This window comes from Pleurodeles waltl, chromosome 10, assembly GCF_031143425.1.
Source record: "Pleurodeles waltl isolate 20211129_DDA chromosome 10, aPleWal1.hap1.20221129, whole genome shotgun sequence".
In the NCBI taxonomy this organism is placed as follows: Eukaryota; Metazoa; Chordata; class Amphibia; order Caudata; family Salamandridae; genus Pleurodeles; species Pleurodeles waltl.
Window position 1 is genome coordinate 1,048,267,800 of NC_090449.1, and position 27,055 is coordinate 1,048,294,854.

At 44.1% G+C, this 27,055-nt stretch overlaps 1 protein-coding gene across 1 annotated transcript in view; it reads right to left on the reverse strand.

The window, feature by feature from the left end:
* LOC138262205 (ubiquitin-conjugating enzyme E2 E2) overlaps positions 1 to 27,055 on the reverse strand; it is a 587,710-nt gene that overhangs the window by 491,026 nt on the left and 69,629 nt on the right. The window contains exon 2 of the mRNA XM_069212049.1: positions 15,379 to 15,597. Coding sequence (XP_069068150.1) covers positions 15,379 to 15,578 — 200 coding nt within the window. The 5' untranslated portion in view covers positions 15,579 to 15,597. The remainder of the gene's footprint in view (positions 1 to 15,378; positions 15,598 to 27,055) is intronic.

Sequence of the window (27,055 nt, forward strand, 5' to 3'; positions counted from 1 at the left end):
TTCAATCTCACAGACACTCTGCGGCCCTGCAGGAGGCAATTTGGGCAAAAAGTTGAAACATACAAAACTCTGTGGTCCAATTATACATCAACTCCATGTCTGGGAAGCGGTGCACCTCTGAGTGTGTAATGTGCTATGAGGGTGTGGAGGGAGAGGGGTTTCTACACATGGAAAGAGGCACTCAATGTGGAGAGAAAACGAGGGTGGCGGACACTGTGCAAAAGCGCCCCCCAAACTCTATGCCTGGGAGCACTGGCCTTGCAAACACGCTGCACGTGCAGACTGAGGGGCACTGGCGGGCATCTGCAAACCCAGACATTTCAGCTTTCCTGGAGCACCTCTGCTGGCTTTCAGAATTGAAAAAAGCAAATCCTTGGTGTAGGCCCAGATCATCCATCCATGATATTACACATTTTTAGCAAATCGCATTCGATGTGTTCGCAAATGCCCGGTCTTTGCACTTGGCACACAAGAAACAGTTTAACCAAAAATCAAAGAGGAGAAAATATTAGCAAAGCCAAGAGGTCTAGCGTTGGCTGCCAGCATTGTGACTCTGTCAGTTATTGTTTTGGCACAGTTTCTGTAAAATGTGAATGTTACAGGGGATGCAGGGCCATCGCCAATCTAAAAATAAAATGTCTGAAAGCAAAAATATGTTATAAAGCTCACAATCTTACATCAGTCCCTTGTGAACTACTTTGTGTGTGGCTGTGTTCCTTGCGAAGAAGCAGAGTGACGCCACTCACAGTGAAGTTAGTCAGTGGCCGGACTCATTTTCCCATGCTGAATACTATAGTGGGCGGGACAAAGATTTGTATGATGAAAGATAAAGAGATGAAAAGGGCTGGCTGAAAGCTGAGTTTGTGTATATATATATATATATATATATATATGTGTGTGTGTGTGTGTGTGTGTATATATATATGTGTGTGTGTGTGTGTGTGTATATATATATATGTGTGTGTGTGTGTGTGTGTGTGTGTATATATATATGTGTGTGTGTGTGTGTGTGTGTGTGTGTGTGTGTGTGTGTGTGTGTGTATATATATATATATATGTGTGTGTGTGTGTGTGTGTGTATATGTTCGTGGCATGTTCCGCTGCAGATTCACATGCTATGCATAGTCCTGCCATCTAGTGTTGGGCTCGGAGTGTTACAAGTTGTTTTTCTTCAAAGAAGCGTTTTCGAGTCACGGGATCGAGTGACTCCTCCTCTTCGGCTCCATTGCGCATGGGCATCGACTCCATGTTAGATTGTTTTCCCGCAGAGGATAAGGTAGGAGTGATAGAGTATAAAGAAAAGAGATGTCCATGCAAACGGCAGAAAGATATATATACATATGTACAAATTAATGTTTTAACTTAAACGGCTACAGGCTCCTGGGGAGGCAGGAGGGTGCATGTGAATCTGCAGCGGAACATGCCACGAACAGATGTACACTGGGTAAGTCACATTTTCCGTTCGATGGCATGTGTAGCTGCAGATACACATGCTATGCATAGATTACAAAGCAGTTTTGCATCCCATAAGCAGTGGTCAGCCTGTAGGAGTTGAAGTTGTTTTAAATAATGTTCTTAGTACAGCCTGTCCTACTGTGGCCTGTTGTGTTGCTAACACATCTACACAGTAAGGCTTGGTAAATGTATGGGGTGTTGACCAAATGGCTGCTTTACAGATTTCTGTCATTGGTATATTTCCTAAAAAGCCATTGTTGCCCCTTTTTTCCTGGTGGAATGTGCTTTTGGTGTTACTAATAGCTGCCTTTTAGCTCTTAGGTAACATGTTTGGATGCATTTTACTATCCATCTAGCTAGTCCTTGCTTTGAGACAGGGTTACCAGTATGTGGTTTCTGGAACGCCACAAATAACTGTTTGGTTTTCCTAAATGATTTAGTTGTATCAATGTAATACATTAAGGCTCTTTTAATGTCCAATGTATGCAGCGCTCTCTCTGCTACAGAGTCTGGCTGTGGGAAGAAGACTGGGAGTTCCACTGTTCGATTGATATGAAACATTGATATCACCTTTGGTAGAAATTTTGGGTTTGTTCGAAGTACTACTTTATGTTTGTGTACTTGTATGAAGGGCTCTTCAATAGTGAAAGCTTGGATTTCACTAACTCTTCTTAATGAAGTAATTGCAACTAGGAATGCAACTTTCCATGTTAGGTATTGAATGTGACAAGAGTGCATAAGTTCAAATGGTGGACCCGTGAGTCATGTGAGTACAATATTTAGATTCCACAAAGGCACTGGGGGTGTTCTTGGTGGTATGATACGTTTTAGTCCTTCCACGAAGGCTTTGATAACAGGGACTCTAAATAGAGACGTGTGTTGTATATTTTGCAAATACGCTGAAATAGCAGTGAGATGTATTTTGATGGACGAGAAGGCTAAATTTGCTTTTTGCAGATGAAGCATGTAACCTACAATGTCTTGTATTGATGCTGGCAGAGGAGCAATCTACTTAGATTGAAAGTAAAACACAAACCTTTTCCATTTGTTCGCATAACACTGCCTGGTAGTGGGTTTTCTTGCTTGTTTAATTACTTCCATACATTCTGTTGGCAGATGTAGATATCCAAACTCTAAGACTTCAGGAGCCAAATCGCCAGATTGAGTATTTTGGGATCTGGATGCCCGATTAGTTGCTGGTTTTGCGTTAACAGATCTGGTCTGTTGGGGAGTTTGATGTGTGGTACTAATGACAGATCTAACAGTGTCGTGTACCAGGGTTGATGTGCCCACGTTGGTGCTATAAGTATGAGTTTGAGTTTGTTTTGACGCAGTTTGTGGACTAGTAATGGAATAAGTGGGAGAGGGGGAAAAGCGTAAGCAAATATCCCTGACCAGTTGATCCATAGAGCATTGCCCTTGGATAGAGGGTGTGGGAACCTGGATGTGAAGTTTCGGCATTTTGCGTTTTCGCTGGTGGCGAACAGGTCTATGTCTGGCGTTCCCCAGTGGTGAAAGTATGTTTGAAGCACTTGGGGATGAGTGTCCCACTTGTGTGTTTGGTGATGATCACGGCTGAGAACATCTGCCAATTGGTTGTGTATCCCTGGAATGTATTGTGCTACCAGGTGAATGTTGTTGTGTATTGCCCAATGCCAAATAATTTGTGCTAGAAGGGACAGTTGCGATAAGTGGGTCCCTCCTTGTTTGTTTAGGTAATACATTGTAGTGATGTTGTCTGTTTTGACAAGAATGTGTTTGTGAATGAGAAGAGGCTGAAAGGCTCTCAGTGCTAGGAATACGGCTAGCAATTCTGGGTGATTTATGTGAAGTTGTTTGTGTTTGGTATTCCATTGTCCTTGAATGTTGTGATTGTTGAGGTGAGCTCCCCACCCAATCATTGATGCATCTGTTGTAAGTATGGTCTGAGGCACAGGGTCTTGAAATGGCCGCCATTTGTTTAGATTTGTGGAATTCCACCACTGAATTGATATGCGCGTTTGGCGGTCTATCAACACTAGATCTTGAAGTTGACCGTGTGCCTGCGACCAGCCGCATGTTTAATCTTGCATTTGGGACACTAGCGATGCATGATGCCATCATGCCCAGCAGTTTCATTACAAATTTGACAGTGTGCCGTTGGCCTGGCTGAATTTGTGCTAATACATTGTGGAATGCTTGCACTCTTTGTGGACTTGGGCTTGCAAGTGCTGTTTGCGTATTTAGTGTGGCTCCTAAATACTGTTGAATTTGCGCAGGTTGTAGGTGGGAATTTTGGTAGTTTATGGAGAACTCTAGGGTGTGTAGGGTTTGTATCACATAATGTGTATGGTTTTGACACTGTGTATGACTGTCAGATTTTATTAGCCAATCGTCCAGATATGAAAAGACATGAATGTGTTGCCTTCTTAGGTAGGCCACAACAACTGCCAGGCATTTTGTAAATACTCTGGGAACTGTTGTTATCCCGAAGGGTAACACTTTGAACTGGTAATGTTTTCCCTGTATTACAAACCTGAGATATTTTCTGTGCGCTGGATGGATGGGTATGTGAAAATATGCATCCTTGAGGTCTAATGCTGCCATGAAATCTTGCTGTTGTAGCAGTGGGACCACAGCCTGTAGTGTTGCCATGTGGACGTGTTCTGATAGGATGTAAAGATTGAGAGTTCTGAAATCTAATATTGGTCTCAAGGTTCCATCTTTTTTGGGAATAAAGAAGTACAGGGAGTAAACCCCTGTTCCTATCTGATTTTGTGGTACAAGCTCTATGGCTTGTTTGAGTAATAGTGATTGTACTTCTTCTTGCAACATGGAGATGTGTTGGAAGGAGAGTTTGTGTGGTTTTGGAGGTATATCTGGGGGAATTTGTGCCAATTCTATGCAATAACCATTGCGGATAATAGACAATACCCAGTTGTCTGTTGTAATGGGTATTCAATTGTTGTGGAACGTTTGCAGTCTTCCTCCCACAGGTGAGGTGTGATTTGGGAAGAGACGGAGAGTCACTGTTTTGGCTGTGAGGCTTGTTTTGTTGGCTGATATTCTCCCCTACCTCTGGGGAATTGGCCTTTATAATTTCCTCTAAACCCACCTCATTGGTATTGAGGCTGGTAAGATGATTTGCATTGTGAGGTAGATGTCTCAGGTGTTTGTGCTCTAAAACCACCCCTGTATTGAGGTTTCCGAAATAAACCTTTGTATTGCGTGGTATACAGAGCACCCATGGCTTTAGCGGTGTCTGAGTCTTTTTTCATCTTTTCAACGGCCGTATCAACTTCAGGGCCAAAAAGCTGTTTTTCGTTGAATGGCATATTGAGGACAGCCTGCTGAATTTCAGGCTTAAACCCTGACAACCAAAGCCATGCGTGTCTCCGAATAGTAACAGTATTGATTGTCCTAGCTGCTGTGTCTGCTGAATCTAGGGCTGATCTAATTTGGTTGTTATTAATAGCCTGCCCTTCCTCAACTATTTGCTGTGCCCTTTTTTGTTGGTCTTTGGGGAGATGCTGGATGATATCTTTCATTTCGTCCCTGTGGGCCCTATCATACCTAGCCAATAGCGCTTGGGAGTTGGCTACCCTCCATTGGTTGGCTGCTCGTGATCCTACTCTTTTGCCAGCAGCATCGAATTTCCTGCTGTCCTTGTCCGGTGGTGGTGCATCACCAGATGACTGAGAGTCGGTCCTTTTTCTAGCTGCACTTATAACTACAGAATCTGGATGCAGTTGTTGAGTAATGAATGCCGGGTCACAGGGAGGAGGTTTATATTTTTTCTCCACTCTGGGAGCGATGATCCTGGCTTTGACTGGCTCTTGAAATATTTGATGTGCGTGCTTTTACATGCCTGGAAGCATGGGAAGGGACTGATAGGTAGTGTGTGTGGAGGATAATGTATTAAAAAGAAAATCATCCTCAAAGGGCTCGGTGTGCATGGCGACATTGTGGTATGATGCCGCCCTAGTCAGAACTGGAGTGTATCCAGTGCTATCTTCCGGTGGTGATGGTTTGGAAGGATAGCAGTCTGGGCTGTTATCAGGAATGGGATCTGGATCACAGAGATCCCATGGGTCGACGTTGTCGTGTTGTGAATCTGCAGAGTGTACAGGAGACTGTGCAGGTGAAGGAGTAGTAGGTGGAGAAACAAGCAGGTGAGGAGGATGAGGAGGAGACTGAGGAGGTGAAAATTGTGGAGGTGGAGATCCTTGCTTAGGCCTTGGCACTTTAGCCGATGGCTGATCAGTGTCCAATTTGTCTTGAAAGGCCAGCTTCCTCTTAGGCTTCAGAGGAGGTGCAGTTATGATCTTGCCAGTGTCTTTATGAATATGCATTCTGGCCTGCCTTTCACCAATGTCCTCTATCTGTGTGAGTTCCTCCGAAAATTGATGGCTTTCTTTAAATTGTTTCGAAAGTCCAGGCTCCTCTGTGTAACTGGGTCTTTTCGGATCCGAAGCCGGTTTTCTTGGGATCGAAAGGCTGGGAGTGGATGTTGGCCTCAGCTCCGAAAGCGATTTTCAAGGCTTGGACTCGAAGGGTCGGTGTCTACCTCTTTCGGAGCCAGTGCTTCGGCTCGAGTCCGAAGGCTTCGGTGGCGTGGCCTTTCTCGGTGCTGAAGTTGTTGCTTGGTCACCGGAGATTTTTTTGCGGGTTGAGCCTTCTGGCAGTGGCGTTCCCGAGGTCTTATGTTTGGGCTTGGATTGGACAGGGGCAGGCGTACTCACATGCTGTCCTGCCGTGACCGGCCTGTCCTCCTCGGAATCGGACCCTCGGACCTAGACTGCGGTGTGCATGATGTCCTCTTCTTCTACGTAGAGACGTTCGGTGCTTTTCGACGTCATTTCCAACCTTTGTGCTCTTCTGTGTCATAGAGCCTTCTTCAAAACGGAAGGATCTGCAGGCCTCACAAGGATCCTCTTGATGGTCTGGAGAGAGACAGAGATTACAGACGAGATGTTGGTCTGTATATGGAAACTTGGCGTGGCACCGAGGACAGAAGTGAAATGGGGTCCGGTGCATGAGGCTTCCACGCGGTCGGCCCGACCAGGCCTGAGTTGGGCGCGGGTGCCCCAAGGGGCGAGTAAAGAAGTTGGATCCGACGGTACCGAAGTGTCGATGAGAGATGATATGCGATCGAAACAATACCGAAGAATTAGAGAGTTTTTAGAACTTTTCCGACTCGAACTACCGGAGCGAAAAGAAACACGTCCGAACCCGATGGCGGAAAGAAAACAATCTAAAATGGAGTCGATGCCCATGCACAATGGAGCCGAAGAGGAGGAGTCACTCGATACTGTGACTCGAAAACACTTTGAAGAAAACCAACTTGTAACACTCCGAGCCCAACACTAGATGGCAGGACTATGCATAGCATGTGTATCTGCAGCTACACATGCCATCGAACACATATATATATATATATATATATATATATATATATATATAAAAAAAAAAATTCAAAATATCGTCCAGATCTAAAACAACTGCTGATCTCAGAACAACAGCTTTAAGTACTGAACCAACCCTCATCTATAGAAAACAACTAAAGCTCTGAAGCCCACTGCGGTTTCCACACCTTTAGTCAAAAGATACTTTATTTCTGCCTTAAAAACACCTTTTCCGCAATAGTTAAGTACAGTAGCATTCCACCCTGGCAACATATATGGGGTTCAGGTCGTAAAATCAGCCATTTTCTTGTAATTATTATGTAGGAAACAAAGGAAAGAATTAACATTGGGGTAATTTGTAGCTCTGTTCATCCGTGCCATAAAGTAATTTTCAGTTTTAACTGCACCTGCGTGGCGTTAGAAATAGATTTAAATAATGTTTGCATTAGAGGCTCAAAATTTGAGTGCAGCAGACACATGCGAGGGATCTGTAGACGTAAAACCGCAGCACTATTGCACCTTGTTTAAATGTAAAAATGTGTTAATCCATGTTATAGATCAATAAATACTGAAAAAATAATGTATACCAGCCAATTGTGAAAAAACTGTTCACCATCTGAGACGGGCAGGTCCTGGTTATAAGGAGGAGGGGCTTTATGGCCATCACAGCCTCAGCACCATGGAGAGCCAATAGGGGTCGGGCTTGGAGGGGGGAGCGTTGGACCCGAACAGCCACTTCTACGGTGCGCACACAAGCACAATAGTCCTACAAGGAGGCTGCACAATGCGTAATAGATTTGCACTGAGCCATCTTGTGAAACCTTCTTACTGTGTTTGGGGGGAGGGTCCTAAGCCGAACACAGCCTGAGACATTTTTAAATTCACCCCCTCACACCACAAACAAAGCTTTTGAGGCTGCTACCTATGGCCTTAGGATAATTCACACCTCATAATGGACACTGGCTGAGCAGAACCTACAAACAATTATGTAGAAACCTGCTCACTGCAGGGGTTTCCAGGTAATTGTGTACACACCGTGTGATATCGGCTCCTCACTGGGTGTCCGTGTGATAGGAGCCAATATCAGGTGACACACAGTTGCACCGTGTGAGCTGCAGACCCTCCACACATGCGAGATGTAAACAAACACTGTGCAGTGGTTTCCAGCCCCCTCTCCCTTTGAGATCAGCTTTTCACCATGAGAAAAAAGGCAATATCGTGTGACACACGGTGGCATTGTGTGTGTTGGCAGGACTGCTGTTGGTACACCAAGACAGAGCATTCAGGAGCGGGGGAATTGAAGCATCCAGGTACCCACACACCTGCATTACAAAGACGCACTGCAAGCTTTGTGTACCACACCTATGTGGCCAGAGCTGCCTACCTTCAGCCATATCCACTATACGGAACAAAAAGGCAGTGGAATGGAATAAATCAGGGGTCTACTGATCTCGGTGCCTGTGGCCTTCTGGATGCACATTTATTACACAAGCGTTTCCAAGCCAACACTCCCTTTGACCAACACAATTCTTGTGGTACCAGAATTAATGTATTCAGATTCTTCATCCAGGGGTCAATACCATCTAGGGGAGTAGTCATAATACTTACAGAAGAAAACGAAAACAAGAAAGCATATACAAATACTACCAGCTGAATACAAAAATAACAATGTAACAGCAATACCTGAAACTAAAAAATTTGATAATCTTAATAACATAGAGTAGAACCAGACACCGGCCTACTTTGCTCCATTATTCACTACTCTAAGGAATCCAACTTGACTGGCCAGTTTTTAATTTATCAAGCAGCAAACTTTTTTTGTTAAATTTAATGGAAAGTTTTGCTTTTAATTTCATAAATAATGCCACATGCAGCAGGAGCCAAAGTCTACTTCTGGGTGCACAGCTTATAGCGAGGAATGTAACACAGCTGCCTGACAAAGCACCACAAAACCCTTGTGCATCAACACTAAGCAGGCCCCGTTTAGAACTGGGCGGATGGGTAACTCTGTCACACCTGTGACGCATATCCCGTCCGCCAAAATTGAACTCCCATTACGTCCTATAAGGTTTACATTTTGGTGGACGGGATATCCGTCACCGCTGTGACAGAGTAATCCGTCCGCCGAGTTCTAAATCAGGCCTATATCTAAAGCTCAGAAATATGGAACCACAGACAGAGGAAAACAAATTTTCCTGAATGGATCGCAACAGCACACCATCAAGCCCACTTAAAATGTTTAAATATTTTTTTTTTAGGATTTCATTTGAAGCCCTTAAGAATATTTTATTTCAGGAACTTCCAGGGCCGTGACAAATGAGCCTTTTCTTGGCCATCGATTGCATCACTAAGTCAGCAACAATAGACGTTCTAGAATTTTGCTTTGTTTGATATCAACTTGGGTTTTGAGAACTTTTTTGACATCACTCAGCAGGTGCCCCGTTAAATCCTCCTAAAATGTGCTAATGAATGTTTATCCCCTCTTTTGAAATCCTTTGTTTTATTAGAATCAGTTTAACTTTTTTTGTTGTGAAATATTTGAACCTTCAAAGAGGTTCACATATTCATATATCACTAATTAAACACTAGATTTATACAAACATTCGGTCATCAGTACACATTTTAAAAACTTTTAAAAAATTACCAAAAAAACCCAGCTAAAACAGTGGTTCTCAACCTTTTGACTCCGGTGGACCCCCACTTTATCATTACTGGAATCCGAAGAACCCCCACTGAATCATTATAGGAATCCGGGGACCCCCCTCTACATCATTATTGGACGCCGGGGACCCGGGCCTAAACACTGTTGATGATTAGAACCGCCAAACAATACACAAAAAATACTGAAACAATCATTCTTTCAAGCACATACACAAATAGTAACACATTTTATTTAATTTGTAAATAAATATAAATAAAACAATAAAAAGATTAATTTTAATAGACAAGTTGGAGCTTTTCTAAATTCAATTGAAACCGCACATCAGCCATACTCTACATTCTGTCTGATGCACCCGCACTGATCCCAGGAATCAATCTGAGGGTACTAATTTAATTTTTAGTCTCCAATTTGAAATTCCTTGAAATTTACAGTACGTTTTAACATTTTTGAATTGTACATTTAGCCAAGTTATCTATTTATTAATCTGTTAATATTATTTAATTTTCTAAGCAGTCACTAACCCCCTGAGGAGGCTTTGTGGACCCTCAGGAGTCCCCAGACAACAGGTTGGGAACCATTGATCTAAAACATGTCATTTCATTTTCAAGCAAATAAGAAAATCTAATTTACAGAGACAATACTATAACTAATAAAAAGCGGTTTCGGGTTTAAACATTATACAAGGTGCAATGCCGGACAAATAAAGGCAACGGATCAAAGTTTTGGACCCCCCACTACAAAGCTCATATAATCTATCTTCGATTTTAATTTTTTCCACGCACCAGTAACAATATTTCAAAGGTAACATGTTTGTTCTAATAGCAGAATCAATCGCTGAATCCCATGATCTATATTCATATGGTCGAGGACTTTTTACCCTGCAGGAAAATGTAATGATATCACATATTTGCCCAGTATGAAGCTTCATACTGAATTTTGAAGACGTTTGTGAAAAGATTTTTAGGTGTAAATCTGAAATAGAAGCACATCCCTTCTGCTGTAACTTGAACAATACTAACTTAACTAAGGAGTTCTTGTGGAAAGTACTGCCAGTTCCCTTCTGGATGAAGATAACGGATCAGTATTTTCCTCAGGGAGGTCTTTTCAGAGTTGATCATCCGCAACCACCAAGGATGGACTACTGCCAAACCCCACACAGAAGCACTAGTTAGACCAAGTTCCAAGCGAGTCACATATGTTGTCCGCTAACGCGTTCAAGCAACATAATTTAAGTATATTTTTTATATATAATATTCACGAAGGACCATTAAAATCATCTCCGATGCGTAGAAAAATACTAGGAGGAATTTTTAACCAATATAACAATAACAAAATAGAAAAGTGTCTAAGACCATGAGCATTAAAAAGTAATATCAAACCACTGCATGACACAACTTTTTTGTACCAAATGGGATATTTGGATCTTTTCATTTAGACTTGTGCCAAAACATTTTTGCGGGTACACATACATTTTAATAGCTTCGAGTATTTCCTTCCATAAATGCCATAAGTATTTATTTTTTCTGGTGATGTTTTCTTTTAAATACACAAATTTTGCTTTTGAGGATGTTTAATTTCAAGAAATTGCCTTTCAGCACAGTGTTGGAGAAAATCCAGTCTCTTTTAAATGCCTTTTGGAGTTAGGTTATGTTAGAAATGGGGTTTCTAGTTGGCAGGGGTATGCACCTAAGCCAGGCAGAGCCCACACACTCTAGTCAGGGCGAGGGAGTTACACACCCAAGATAACCCCTGCTCATCCCCTTGGTAGTGTGGTACAAGTAGTCAGGCCTATCCTAGAGACAATGTGTAAAGCGATTGCACAATACATGTGACACAATAAATACACCACAAAGTAAACAAAACACCAAGGTATATAAAAATAAACCGCATTGCATAAAACATCATTAAACCAAACACAATATGTCGGTAATACCCTGCTACACAAGCAGTTGTCAGACATCACACAGGTTACTAGTACTCTGCAACCATAAGCAGTAGTCAGGTAAGCATATAGGTTACTGGTTATTCTGCAACACAAGCAGTAGTCAGGTAAACACATAGGTTACTGGTATCCTGAAACACTAGCAGTAGGCAGATTGCCCTTATCTCTAGAAATGCACATGTCAGAATAAACATATCCTCAGAGGAGCCAAGACACAATCATGAATGCACATAAAATGAAACATTCCCCCAGTGACAAGCCATCATTATTACCACAGAAAGATGCAAGGCATGGTTGACTCTCTAACGAGGGCAAGACATTAACGGACATTTGGAGTATACGGTGATCCTCTCTGAACTCCGTCTGCCCAAAGGTCAGAGCGCCTCTTACTGCGCATCTCTTAGGGATTATAAGGTAGGTAGCAGAGCGCACTACCTTCAGCTCAGGAGCTCCTGCGCTCCTAGCAGAGATAGTACAGTAATTATCCACTAGAGAACTGGCGGGAACGGGCCTCTGGTGAGGATTCCTCCTCATCCTGTCCAAAGGTCTCCACAACACAATACCCCTCTCAACAGGCATGTGGTGATAAAGTGGGGGGAAAGTCCACCCCCACCTCGTTAGCACTGGCGGGGAGACTTCTCTCAATCTCCCCGAGTGCAGCGTTGTTAGTGTGGCTGCCCGTGAGCGCGCGGCTCAGTCACTGCTGGTACAGCGTGACCCTTCCCTCAGCTCCGCAGGTTTCCCCCCTGTGCTCCGAGGCGTGAGGGGAAGCATACCACGATGGGCCATGCGGGGTTTTCTAACCGATCCTCCCGCTGCCGATTTCCCATTGCGACGTCGTTGCCCCATGTAACACGTCCCTTCCTCATGAATGGTTGACTGCTGGTCACTAGGTGGAGCGAACTTCGTCCGCGCTCAGTTGGAACTGTCAGCAGCCGCCACTGTGGGTTATCTTCCTTCTTGGTGTCTCCTCACCATGGGTTAGTGGGGGGTTAAGGGGCAGCGGGAGGATGGTTGCAGGTGGGGTGGAGGGGACAGCAGCGCTCACCAGGCACTTTGGGGAAAAAACATAGCGCACACCAGGAGCTTTGTAGAAAAAGCAGAATGCAGGGCCTTTTCATGCTTCTGGTCAGACATGATGAAAGAAGGGAGCGCTCTCCACGCTTCGACTCCAGAATGCAGCGCCTCCATCGCACCAGACAAACAGTAAAGCGCCCTTCCTGCGCTTTGGAAATCAGTTAAATGCAGCTCTCTCCAACACTGTGGGGCAGGAAGGACTGCCGGGGAACAGCGGGCACACCACCCAGCCCCTGGAGACAACAAATGGGGCACAGAGCGGCAGGGCCCAAGCAAGCAGGCCAGCTCAAAGGTTTGCAGGCAGTGGCAGTTTCTCTTAGTGGCCCAACAGGTCACAGATCAGCACATCAGCAGCAGTCCAAAGGCGGTTCCTAGCGAGTCCAGATCAGTAGTCCATTAGTGTCCCAAAATGTGGAGGAAGGCCCCCTGTACTTATACTCATTTTGCAGTCTCCACAAAAGGGGGAGAAGGGGTTCCAACCAGTACTGACCGGTTCTAGGAGTGTCCCCTCTGTCCTCCAGCACAGGCTCCAGACACCAGTGTGGGGTAAATGAGCCCTTTGTGTGAGGCCAGGCACAGTCTTTACAAATGCAGGTAGCCCTCCCTCTACTTCTCCCCTCCCAGGAAGACTATTCAGTATGCAGATGCACCTCTGTGACACCTCCACCCTCCCTGTGTACAGGCTTTCTGAAAAGTATGCACAAAGTCCAGCTGTCACTCTGCCCAGAGATTGGAGTTACGCTGCAAAACAGAAGAGTCATAAGCACAGAAAAATGCCCACTTTCTAAAAGTGCCATTTATAAAATGGTAATAAAAAATCCACCTACACCAGTAAGCAGCATTTCTCAATGCCATTAAAACCACACCAAACATGCCTACACTACAACTCACAGATCAGACAATACCACCTAGATATAAGGTAGGGCATTTCCAATGCAATCCTATGAGCAAGGCAGCACTCACAGCAGTGAGAAACCAAGTAGGCTGGTGGTCACTACCAGGACAGGCTACACAACCAGGTACACGTCCTGCCTTTTACATACATAGCACCCTCCCCAGAGGGATAGCTAGGGCCTACCTTGGGGATGACTTGCATGTGGTAAAAGGGGAGTTCCAGGCCTAGCAAGTAAATTTAGATGCCAGGTCCCCGTGGCAGTAAACTGCACATGCAGGCACTACGCTAGCGGCCTGAGACAGGTTTGAAAGGCTACTTCTGTGGGTCTGCAGGCCCACAAGCAGCATTTAATTTACAGGCCGTAGGTATTGGGGTACCACTGTACAAGGGACTTACAGGTAAATTAAATGTGGGAATTAGGTGTAAGCCAATCATACCAACTTTAGAAAGGAGAGCACATGCACATTAACACTGATGAGCAGTGATAAAGTGCTCAGAGTCCTAGAGCCAACAAGAGGTCAGAAAAAGTAGGAGGAGGAAGGCAAACATTTTGGGGATGACCTTGTAAAAAGGGCCGGGTCCAACAGTTTGAATATCACTATATGGCCTGTAAATAACAAGCAGGACAATTGTGGGCCTCATATCACTAGAGCATGTCTTAACAGTCAACAGGACAGCATTTTTAGTTACTTTTCTGGGAATTTATTCAATTTCTTGATCCCGTGTCCTTTTCTACACGCACTGCCCATCACTTACTCACACAGGCCATAGATTAGATCCCGATTGCATCTCTCTAGTTGCACTGCAGAGTAATGCGAGGTGCACTAACCACGCATGGCACAGCCCCTTCGGTTGCACCGCATGACTTCTTTAGCACATAGACATCTATCTGACCCTGAGTAGCTGCTACCTGTCCCCTTTCTGAGTACTGCCCAGACTTTTTATTTTCATGCTGAGAATTTAAAATGCTCCAAGCACTTCAGGTACTCGTCTTGATTTGACAACATGATGACATATTAATTCACACATCTACAATGGTCTAAACAGCATACATTGATCTATAAAGCAACTGACTACTGTGAATTCCTTGACCTCTAGTCCTTGCTATGAGGCTTCAGGCATAATAACATAGCCTTATCCACGAAAATTAATAGCAGGCGAGGTATTCTCATCTCTAACAGCTGGGACAATCAAGCATTAGCAAAGCCAAAACGGTCCGCTTTGATGCGATTAGGCAAGCAAACACAGGCATTCACAAATGCGGATTCCAGGCATCGCATGCACACATGCTGTTCGGTTTGTCAAAGCCAGAGCTAATATCTCTGCAGATGTTACGGGGAAAGGGTAGCAAAGAATATTCTTTATGGTGTAAAATGGATAAACATAATACATAATTGAATGAGACAAACAGTGCAATGACTGAAACGTTCCAGATGAGAAATAATCCCTTATGCATTCCAATGGAAGCACTTCGGACTGATACATCAAATAGCCAATAGCACGAGGTGACATATTTCCCTATGGTTGGAGCTAAACTCTACACTTTTCCCAAAAAATGGTCTTGCAGACGGCCACCCTCTCAAGCCCAATATACTAAGCAAGATTAGATATAGGCTGAATACTGGAGGAGTAAAGTCTGATTTACTTATGAGAGATTTGAAAGTGGAATGTTCCAGCATGAAGTGTACAGTTCTTTCTTCAGGCAAATTATTTTAAATTTGTTTTAACTTTCCCCACTTGACACCCTGTGTGAGTCTGGTAAAAAAGAATTCTCTGCCTAATTCAAGCTCATTTCACTTAACTCTAACCAAAAAAAAATAAAAAAAAATACTTTTAAAAGCTCAAAAGCAGGCACTTCTTGCGGTCACAAAATTAAATTTCATTTGCACTGAGGGAAGATTGCTCAGTTTTTAATTACTAGACGTGCACGGGCATGAATACGGATGCCTGCGAGCGGGCTCACCTCTTGGCGCTCGTCGACAGTTTGGCCGCCGTCTTGCTGGAGATTTTTGCCTCCTTCTTCTTGGGTTGCACCTGTTCCCGTTCCAGCTCCCGTTCCTGCTCGCGTTCCTGCTCCGGCTGGACGCCGTCACGCTGGTCACCGTCAGAGCTACCGCCGCTGGTGCCGGGGCTGTCGTCCACTCGCTGCCCTTCGGTGGACATCCTGGGCTGAGTGGCTGCACTGTGGAGGGAAGAAGCGGGCCAGGTGTGACTAGGATGCAACAAAAGGGCTTTCTTGTAATGTGCAGCAGAACAGATAGCTCTACAGCACAATAAAGAGGGATTTCACACCAGAATCAAGGTTCATGCTTCAAATGACCACTTCTACCTTCAAGCAGTCCAGGCTAAAACTTTTACTAATTCAATATTAACTCAGAGTCACTTTAAACAACAAAACCAAAACAGTTGTCAAAATGATGTCAAATAATCACAGACGTTTCTTCCTGTTTTTGGCCAGCCAGTGTAAATGAATCTTTTCAGTACAACTGAACACTGAGAAAGCGAATACCACACATACAGCTGAAAAATGGGAGTAACAATCACACTATTGTTTGGACTAGAAAAGGGGCAATATGTGGGATTAGTGACATAAAACGCATACCCCTACAGTACTTTAGTGATACATTCTGACCCACATGTTGGTTTTGCCAGTGTTTTTTAGCCACTCTGCACAGCATTACCAATGCAGCATGGCTAAACTTAACAAAAAAAGTATTTGACTATAAAGAAATAGGACTAAATGTTGCACTGGTCACTGCAGAGTCAACATTTAGTCCTATTTCTATGTCAATGGCTGTCCCATTTTTTCATTCTGGAAATCTATTCATCATAGGAAAAGGTAAACACAGAAACAACGCAGGGAATGTGGGAGGAATGGGAAATCAACGTAAAACCAACATGGAGGGTGCGGCTGGAGGGAAGCCACACTGGGAAGAGAGAAGGAACTCAGATTGAGCAGAGAAGCAACTGGGAGGAGCACACGGATGAGCACCGCACGGAGGGGGTGCGTAGAGGCACTTGGGTTACACAGCAACACGAGTGCAGGATGAGAGAAGTAGACAAGAGAAAAGCTAAAAAAAAATGCACGCACTCTCACGGAGTGCTTAAATGAAAGAAACAGTAGTGATTGAAAAGCAAGCAGCGATGTCAATCAAAGAGATTGTAAAGAGGCAACGCTCCATGGGAGGGACAAACACAAGATTGGCAACCTGGGACAAGTAAAAAGCCGGCAAAAGAGAGCGACAACAAAGCCAACCAATGGTAAACAATGGGCAGGCTCCATTTCCCTCTTTTATTGGTAAGTCACAATATGCCTCCCAACAGATAGCGCATGGTCTCTCTGCATCAATAGGCTCAACCTAATGACGCGTGGGTAGCACCGAAAGACCGCATGGAATGGCATGGCTTAACCTTGCCAAACCTAACCCAAAGCAGGAAATTAGAGATATGCAACCCCAAAATCACAGCAGTTTACATCACTGTCACAACAAATGAGAAGCTGCCTGTAAAACTAATAGACAAAGTCTACTAAAAAAATATATATTCCCATAAACACTAAGGGGGGAAATATAATTATCGCCCACTCAACTCATTGGTGCTGGGCACTTTTCTCGGATATTTCCAGAGCACGTGCCCTATTGTGCCAGAAGAATACAAGCTGCAGTGTGTGGTCGCGTGAGCAACCCCATTGGTTGGTAACAACATGATAATTAACCACGCCCCGCCCACAAAGGTAACTGGGAGGAAGTGGACACAGTTGGCACGTCATCTAGGCGCAGTGTGTAATTATGAGATAAAGTTAGCAAGGAGGAGGGGGGACTTTGCGACCGAGTTAATGGAAAGCTAGAAACGTGTTGTGAGATGTAATGCTTCGAAACCAGGCCAGCAGGGACCTTTGGAGCTCTGGGAGCTCGCCGGAGAACCTATTAAAGAAATGAAGAAAATCGTTTTTTTACAGGTATTAGGCCCCGAGGGCATAAGAACGTTTTACAAGCCAGGGAAATAAATATACAAACAAAGTGCGAAAATAAACAGAAATGCACAAACACTGGGAATGCATGAAGTTTAAAAAAAAAACACTGCTAGTTATAAAAAAAAAAAAAAAGAAACTGACGAAAATGATGGCCTATGAGTACAGGTGTACATCAGCACGGCAGCATCAGAGAGCTGTCTATCTAACAGAAAAAACAGCACAGAAGGAAACAAATAAACACACGAAGGCAGTAAGGAAATGAAATCAGAAGCAATGAGGAAATGAAAACAGAGCACAGATGTCAGTGTTCAGCCTATGCACACAAAAGGGCTCTAACAATTACAACTTTCACAACAATGGGCGGGAAAGGGGAGATGGGGTGATTACAGGTCAGTGTGTGTTTTTTTATTACAGGTCTGTGTTTTTCAAAGATCTCAATGACAGCTTCTAATGTGCTTCTTTTAGATCCTAGGCTTACATTATTAGCCCATCACTGAATGTACCATCTCCTTTGTGGGTCTGGCAAGAGTCAGCTTTAGTCTCTGTCAATGCTAATGTTATTTTTTTAAAACACAGAATACCGAAAGGGCATTTCAGTGTTGATTTGGGCAAACGTACACTTGTGTTGAGTTTTTGCTTTGGGGAGGGGACTAAAAATGTTGATATGATTATGCCTGACACCAATGCTGCCCCCTGGTGTTGGTGTGCAAGCACTACAGCAGTAACCACATGTTCTAGATCAGAGACCACAGCAGCCACATATGTCACAAGTGCAGCAACCACAGTTGTTTAAAAGTATGCAACCACACCTACCAGCATGGTAGGGACAAGAACAACAACAGCTGTCAGTGGGAGCAAAGATAGCAGCTGCAACCACTGCTGTAACATCAGGGCAGCCACTGCAGTGCCCCCGCCACCCGTGGACACCATGGTGGAGAGAGTACAAGAGCTGCCATCAAAGCAGGGACAGCAGCTACCACAGCTGCAACCGTAGCTGGGACAATAGCCAGAAAAGCAGGAACCACAGCACAGACAAAAGCAGGGACCACGGCACCATGACAGCGGGTATAACAGACACAATCACTGCAGCGGCAGCAACTGCACAGACCACAACAGCAACCACAGCTGTAATGAAAGCAGGGAGTACAGCTGTCACCACGGCAGGGAGCAGGACAGGGTTCAACACCGCCAGGAGCTGCAACCACAGCAGCTGCAATAGTAGCAACCACAGCAGCTGCAATAGTAGCAACCACAGCTTTTCCCACAGGAAGTACAAGACCAGGAGTAACACCTCTGAACACAGCACGCATCACAGAAATATCATCAACTAGTGACTACAGCGGAAATCACAGGGAAAAACAAAAAGCCAACAGATGGAAAAGCTTTCATCATGCTCAACCCCTGGACCTTACTCTGGGTGGCATTGTGTTTTTTGCTTACTGTGCAGGCAGGCATCAACCACTGGAACCAAGCACGGCCTCCCAGATGGGAACATGTGCAACCTCATGCCCGAGGTCACTGGGGTACAGTTTTAGGGCCTGATTTAGAGTTTGGCGGACAAGTTATTCCGTCACCACGGTGACGGTTATCCCTTCTGCCAAAATATAAATTCCATTATATCCTATGGAAACAGTATTACAACTGACGGGATATCCATCACATTAGTGACAGAGTGACGCCATCTGCAAAGATCTAAATTAGGCCCTTAGTCTTACAACACAGCAAGCACAAAACCAAAGTCTGAAAATACTCTGTGACCTTATAGCATCTTTCTCAACTAAGTCTCAATCTACTCAAACAAGCACTGGCAAAAACATTGGGTCTGACTTTACTGTGCTTGCTTATGTGAAAAGAGACCTGCACAAATAGGCAAAGGCTATTTTAAGCCTCATTTTTAAGCATCTTATGTCTGGATCCTTTTTTATTCACAAAACTTGAGGAGCCACGTAAAAAGTTCCAATGCGACATGCAAAAACGGTTGGTGAGCAAATCAGCATCCCTGTGTTAGAAGCCAGACCTACGGGCTTTGCTTGTGCACGTTACATACTTGATGCGACCATACCTATTACGTAACCAAATGTAGGCATTCAGTCTATCTTGAACGATTTATAAGTCTCATTTGCAAAGAATCTGCATGCTGGCAGTGCACTCAAAAGCATTCGACAGATGCTGGAAAATTATGAGATTATGTAGGATTTAGCGCCGCATTAATATGGAGAAGCATGAAGTACTAACTCAGCCATACATGGAAGTGCCAGAATGTTTAAATCCGTCACCAACCTCACTGGAATGCCCAGGTCTGTTTGGTAAGTGCAAAAAGTTTACTCCATGATCCCATAATTCGGGTGGAGGGGGAGAAAGAGGGCATGGGAGTCATGAGGTGTGGAGGCGATAACAGCCAGCCCACGCATTATTTTTGGCAAACTCTGCAAATCAAAGAAAGTGCAAGCATGAAACTACCCTGACAAGTTTCCCAGGCCCATTTGTGATGGGCTGCTCCAGTCCAGGCTTTTTCCTTTAAATTCTGAGACTTGTAGTCTTGTTTATTCCATTATAAAACAAAACCACAAGTCCCAGAATTCAAAGGGAAAACCTGGACTGGAGCAGCCCATGAGACATGGACCCGGGAAACTTGGCAGCTATGACGTAAAAAATGTGATGGTAAAGCTGTTCTGGTTTATTTAATTTGACACACACAGGCTTCATTTAAGTATCGCAAAGAGGGTTTAGCAGCATGTAAGAGGCCTGAAAAATGCAGGGAGAGGTACCCTCCGAAGGGACGGTGGCACGGGAGAAGCTAAGGATCATTTATAAGAGGTGTGGCCCCTGTAACTAAGGACACATCTTTACACATGGGGTTTAGAATCCCAAAGGCCTCCTCCTCCTGGCCCAGGACATGCCCTTCATCCTCAGTCTTCCTACTTCCTGTCCTGGTCCTAGTTTTGGTGATGAGCTGGTCCTCCTGCCCCTGGTCCTGTGGTACTAGCCTTCGGGTCTTCTCAGTCCTGATTCTTTTAGACATCTCAGCTCTAGTCCTTTAGATGTTTTCATCCTCCAGGTCCTTCTCCTGTTGCTGGTCTTCCAGTTCCCGCTGCTCCTAGCCCTGGTCCCTCAGTCCTTTGATCCTGGTATTCCTGGCTTTTCCCGATTCTCAGGTATCTGCTAACGTTCTGGTCCTGGTACGGCAGGTCCCCTTCCTCTGTTTTTTTCCTGGGCCCTTATCCAGCTTGCCTTCCATGTCCTGGTCTCTCTGGACCTAGTCTGCCAGATCTTGGTCCTGTCTGCCCTAGTGCCCTGGTCCCTGGTCCTCTTCCTTCTGGCACTGGTCCACCTGGCCCTGGGTCCCCCTGGCCGTACTTGTCCTGGTTCCCTGTTCTTGCTCCTCTGTCTGGCTCTTGGTGGTCCAGGACCTGGTACTCTGGTTCTCATCCTCCTGCCATTATGTTCTTCTTGGTTTAGATCCTCCTGGTCCTAGTCAGCCTGTTGGCCCTGGTTCTAATGCTGCCGTCACCCAGGTACCAGCGCCCAGCCTGTGTTCTGGGTTTTTATTTTTTCCCGCCATTTCTGGTGGACAGAACCTGCCCAATGTAAACACCTGGGTTAAGGCGCCTGCTGCGCGGAGCTCTGTGATTAAGCAGTTTTCAAGGCACAATGGCGATAAGTTAACTCTGGTGGTTAATGCATCTGCTGCAGGGATCTGTGTGCCATCTCTGATCACGGGCTTGAAGAACAACAAGCTAGTAAAGAGAGTTAATATGCCTGCTTCAGAGCATGTGGGTCACAGATTTGTATTTTTCGTAAGATAACTCGGTTAATGGCCATGTTGCAAAGAACCTTGTGTTACGAGCAGGTCACGCATTACAACCACGGTAATACAGCTGAATGTGTAATGCAGCCACTGGAAACAGCTCCCTGATAACCTGCAAGTCGAAGCCTGAAACGTTACAACTTTTAACGCAAGCTTTTATTATTCTGAGGTTGTTGAATGGTTTCCCTTGGGTAGTAGGAAACACCCGTTATTAAGAGTTGACTTGGAGGTTGTGTAAATGGCTATTACAAGTGAACTGACGCGTAGGTAGATACAGGACATTCTCACAGATCATTACAGAGAACTACATCTGTAACTCAGGAAAGTCTAAAAAAAATCCTTTCAGATCCCACTTGAATCTTGACAACCGACATGTGAGTATTCCTAGTTCCATGATGGGCCCATCAATAGTGCCGTGAACCTGGCGCCCATGTATGGCTTTTCATAGACTAACTGAAGCATAAATCAAACTGTGTCCCTTTCTCAATCTATTTACAATAAAACGGAAATTATATTTTTATTTGAGTGACACTCCATCGTGTATGCCAAGCCACCGCATTGACAGCTCAGGGATTAAAAAAATCCGGAGTTTCAAGTTAAACAGCTGCTTATGTGCCAGTAGGTCAGTGCTACGGATTTTAAATGAATATATTTTACCGCAGCTCAGTGTTTAGCCCTGAAATCATATAGACATCAAATGCGCGAGTGTCCAGGTATCAGTTAGTTCCCTGTGAGAATACACTGCTCTCAACCTTTTGCATCCATCAAAATTAAATGGCAACAGCAGGAGACAAAAATAAGAAAGCATAAAGATTTGACCCTCAAAATTACAAGACTTAACTTTCTATTTACTTAACAGGATAAAATGGGTTACACTGGGTACCTCACTCCTCTGTTCAGACACAGAAATCCTTAAATAGTGACCAGTGGATGGAGCTACCTATGTGCCTATTACATTACCTCCCACTTCTGACTTAGGGCCTCACTACGAGTCTGGAGGTCAATAGACCGCTAGACTCGCGGATGGCGGTCGGACCGAGCCACAATACAACCCTGGCGGTCGGGCCATCTCCGTCGGGCTCTCTGAGGGCCAGCAAGCAGCACTGCCCTGGGGATTACGACCTTGTTCTTTGCCATGAAACGGCTGGTGCAGAACGGGTGCAGCCCTCGCCCCCCCCAAGGCCAGCATCATCGCAATGTTCACTGTCTGTTTTGCAGACAGTAAACATTGCGATGGTGCTGGTGCAGCCTGCAGGCGACGTCATTGCCGCCGCTTCAATTAGGAGCCAGAGACAATGCTGTAGCCTGTTTCCCGCTTGGCCAGTGGGGTGAAAACTGAGGTTTCAGCCCACCGTCCTAGCAGGAAACCCTTAATAACTCCGGCCTGGAGGTCACCACGTAGGCCACCCTATCGGGAGTTTGGCTGATGGAGTTTTCCGGCTGCCAAACTCAAAATCGGGGCCTTAAGGTTTTCTGCTGTTAAAAAGCAAAGATCACTTCTGTTTAGAACTATCAGTGAAAAGCTGCAGCTCTCCCAGTGCATGGTAACAAGATGAAAGTACACTTCTGAGTATTTTGCTGAATAATTTGCCAGGCCCATTGCGTGGCTCTGGAATGTTTTGAGAGAAGATCTGTGCGCGACTACACACTCACGGGTGTGAATCCCAGAAGGTCTAGTCGGTATTTCATTCTTCTGAGGTCGATAAAAAAGTGTGCCATTTAATTGATTAAAATAGACCAAGTGATGTTGCTTCATTTGGTGTCACTTCGTCAGAGATCATCTGATGTCATCTCCAGTGATGTCACTGTGTGAAAGACCATGTGATGTCACTTACTGTGATGTAACTGGGGGTCAAAGGTCTGGGGACCTGCCTTTCACCCTTCAAGCTTCTCCGAAAGGCTGAGAGGTGCTGATGGAGGTCCGCTGAGGTAGGTGCAGGACTGAAACAGGTAGAACTGCCCTGACCCCCTGGTTTTAAACAGCATGATGGAGCTCATCGCCTGCAGTTGCACCACCATAGCAGCAGAGGGTGTTGTGTGCATTGGAAGACAAATTAACTATTCCAATTCCAGTCCTAGAATATTTTGGCAAAGTACAACTTAGTTCAGGAGGCTTATTGACTACTCTACTTCCATCCTTGATTATTTTGCAGAAGACTAAAAATGTCAAAATGTTTTAAAAACATTTTTAAAAAGGGAAGAAAAATTGTAATTCTGCATTGCCAGTATGTGCTTCCACGAGGGTGCTGAAGCGGACAAAAATTAGGAATACCTTACAAATGCCTCCAGCAACCCCCCGCAATGTACCATCATTTCAGGATCCACAAGAAGTGATGGTTCCAGTGGGCCTGCGCACCACTGACCAGATGTGAAAGGTTTGTGCAGGGACGTAGCTTCGTCACTAAAGGGGGGGTGCTTCAGAATTCCAAACAATCACGCTGGCATATTTACTAACATATATTGTTTTCCAATCATTATCGATAGGGCTCCCTGTTTTATGGTATTCATTTTCACATTTCCATATGTATGTGTAGCCATATTTGTTTTTGGGTCATCTAATTTGTATTAAGCCACATTTATTGTCTGTTATGAGAGTAAATTATTTTGTAAAATGGTATATATTTCCACATTTATTCAACTGCTAAACACACACACAGAATTTGACGCATGTCACGTTTTAGCAAACTAAGCAGCCAGATATGACAAAACACTACACCTACAGGTAAATATCAACATAATATACAAATATATCTTAACATATGGCTGCATTTAAGGAATACTCATCCTGTTTTTCAACTGCTCACGATCTATCGGCTCATCTCTTGGCCTGGAATTCATGAAGGACAGCATGGAAAGTCACTTGCATGAAGCACAATTTTCTGTATGTTTCTGCTTTTAAAAATAAATGCAACCAGGAAGCACGCTGATTTCTGTCTGTATTTAACGGTAAAAATCAGTAAAAACGGAAAACTGGGAACCTCAATTATAAATAACAATTTCAGTGGAAACTGAAAACGAATTTCAGATTCTAGATATGCTCCTATTGTATTACAGCGACTTGCCATTATTTAACAGAACCTAGGTTTTGCCCTTCACATTGTGCGTGGAGGAGGGCAGCATCCTGGCTCAATGTGGCTAGCTATTCATTGGAACTAGAATCCAAAAGTTCGGGCCTGGTCTTCGCTCCCCCCAAATACATTTGCCCAATATCACAAAGTGTCTGATCAAGTTGGATCAATTAAAAGTCCTGTTCCTTACATTGTAAACATATATAATGTTAAAAAAAATGTGTATATATGTGCACTGTAAATGGCATATGTCATTTATTGTCACATTCAGCCATGTAAAGGTTCTGCCACCTGTGATCTTTTCCAAAGGTTATTAACTTTATGACTTCGGTGAATCCCAATGAATCCCAACTGGACAGCAGACACCAGCCTAAGCAATTGCTATGATTGGGACATCAAACCAGTGCACAAAATACAGGAACAAAAACACAGTAAATAAACACACAAATGACAACACATTTAATTCACAAGCAAAAAAAATAAAAATAAAAATTTAAAGAGAGGGTTGGGGCTTTTCGATATCTGTTCTTATTTCTAACAGATGAAGTGATTTGCTAGACTCTACAATATTGTTTTGTCTTTTTGGCTGCTAATGCATGGTCTCTTTTTGTGGGCACACATCAGTACTTTGTGGCCACCAAATTGTCCATTTTATATTCTGTTTGATGTGCTTTTGCTGCACTCACTAATCAAGCTAAGGATACCAACTTAATTTTTAGCCTCCAATTTCAACTTTAACAGAGTGTTTTAATTTTCTCAGATTCCTATTTTGCTTTTTCACAAATATATACTTCATTTGCTGAAATTAATTCATTTTCTAAACATTCACGGAGTCCCTGAGTGGGTGTTGTCGACCCTGAGGTGTCCATGGACCCCTGCCGATCTTATACCTTTTTTCTCCTCGTCAACTGTCTCGCTTTCCATCGCAGTATTTGAGATTAATTCACATTCAGTAGATGAGATCTCACATTGTGTATTAGTACAGCAGGTAACATACTAACATGTATTTGAATACATGTATAATCTTCAAATCTCTTTAGTTTAACTCAGTGCTTAATTTGTGAACGAAAAGGTTCCGGTACTCAGAAGTCGGGGCCTGTGCAATGAAACGTCGGCGTGCCACAAACCAAGGATGGTCGTCTTCAGTCTACTACCAGACGGTCACCACCCCTTTCTCTCAGATCCATGCGTTCTCCCTTCATGACGGTTTTGCCAACTTTCTCTTCCTTCGTCTTCTGATCTGTGTGTTTTATCTCTATCGGGAATTATCTGATGGGGACATATAAGTGCCGGTGCCCAAAAATAAGTGACAGTGCCCCCCCACACCCCACCCACCAGCTCAAATTAAGCACTGGTTCAACTACACTCCTTCCAACTCTTCCTCTGTTCTCTCCATTGATGCATCTAGAAGGTCTCCTCTGACCTCCATTTGAAATAGTTTTTTCAATCCCTCTATTTTTCTGAGCCCCAAATGTACTTTGTCTTCCAACCAGTCACAGGTGTCCATGTTGGACAATGACTCACTTTCTTTCGTGACTCTTTACTTAGGTAAACAACGAGCCAATCTTACCATCACCCAACAAGACGGCACTACATGAAATGTACTCTCAACACTTACTTATTAAAACTCCTTCTTTGACCTTGTCTCACACATTGAGATCACACTTCTTTTGCTGCTGGAAATTCATCACATCACTTTTTATACACTGCTTAGGCGAGTGTAATTGCTCTTCAACATTCCTTCTGGTAATCGCTCAACCATTCTGGCCTTAGACATCCATCCTAAATTGTCTTTACTAAGAGGTGTCCTGCTTCTCACTAAGGTTAGTGGGCTATGTTCTGCACTTTCATCCGGTGTGATCCTATAGGCTCACATCATTTTTAGGTCTCATCTGCTTGAGCATGCACTAGCACTCTCGCCTGTGAGTATCCTGTGTTCTTTAATGGGCTTGGATCCCACCCACTGCTCACTATTTGTCTGCAGCGTGTCACTCTTCTTTGCTGCCTTGTAATTGGGAAATGCTTGCCGCGCGTCACTTCCTTTTCTTTCAGTGGCGCACGGACCAAGCACAGATTAATTAACTTTAAAAAGTGTCCCTCCACTGCCCATCCGCTGCGTGTGCTGTGATGCAGGTGCTATTTCTTTTTTTTTTTTTTTTTTAAACATGATGTCGGTCAACGTTGGACACATCAAAGTGCTTTTTTTTACCTTCCTCACCAGCCCCCCATCTTGTTTCTTCTCCCTTACACGCTCTTGTCCCTCTTTCTTCACACCCTCCTACTGAGAGAAATAAGAAAAAAAAGAAACGCTATAAAAAAAGAAACGCTATGAAGCAGCAGAGCTCACTGCTTCACAGACCAATTATATTTTTAACTGTCCCATTATGAGACCTATTGGCTTTGCCAGTGCTGGTTTTACTTATTTCTCCCAATTCAGATTCCTTTTTGACACTCAATGACCCCTTTAACTTCGCTGTTAATCCGCTCCACAGTACCATTTCCTTCAGGGTGGTACACCCCACTCCTACTCATGTACTGCTGGAAGGTTTCAGCTATAAATTGTCCTCCGCTGTCACTTACTAGGAGTTCCTTTCGGAATAGAGCATCCGGAAATTTTACTGCAGCAAATATTTCCCATTTGCTTCGATTTCGTCATCTACACATTTAAGTAGTACTTTTAAAACTGAGCAACTCACACTTCCAAACGGTTTAAAATAAAGTTCAGAATGTGCAGCTTTGCAAAGATGTAGGAACTGTTTATGTATCAAACGTCAAGGTCTGAGTACTCATT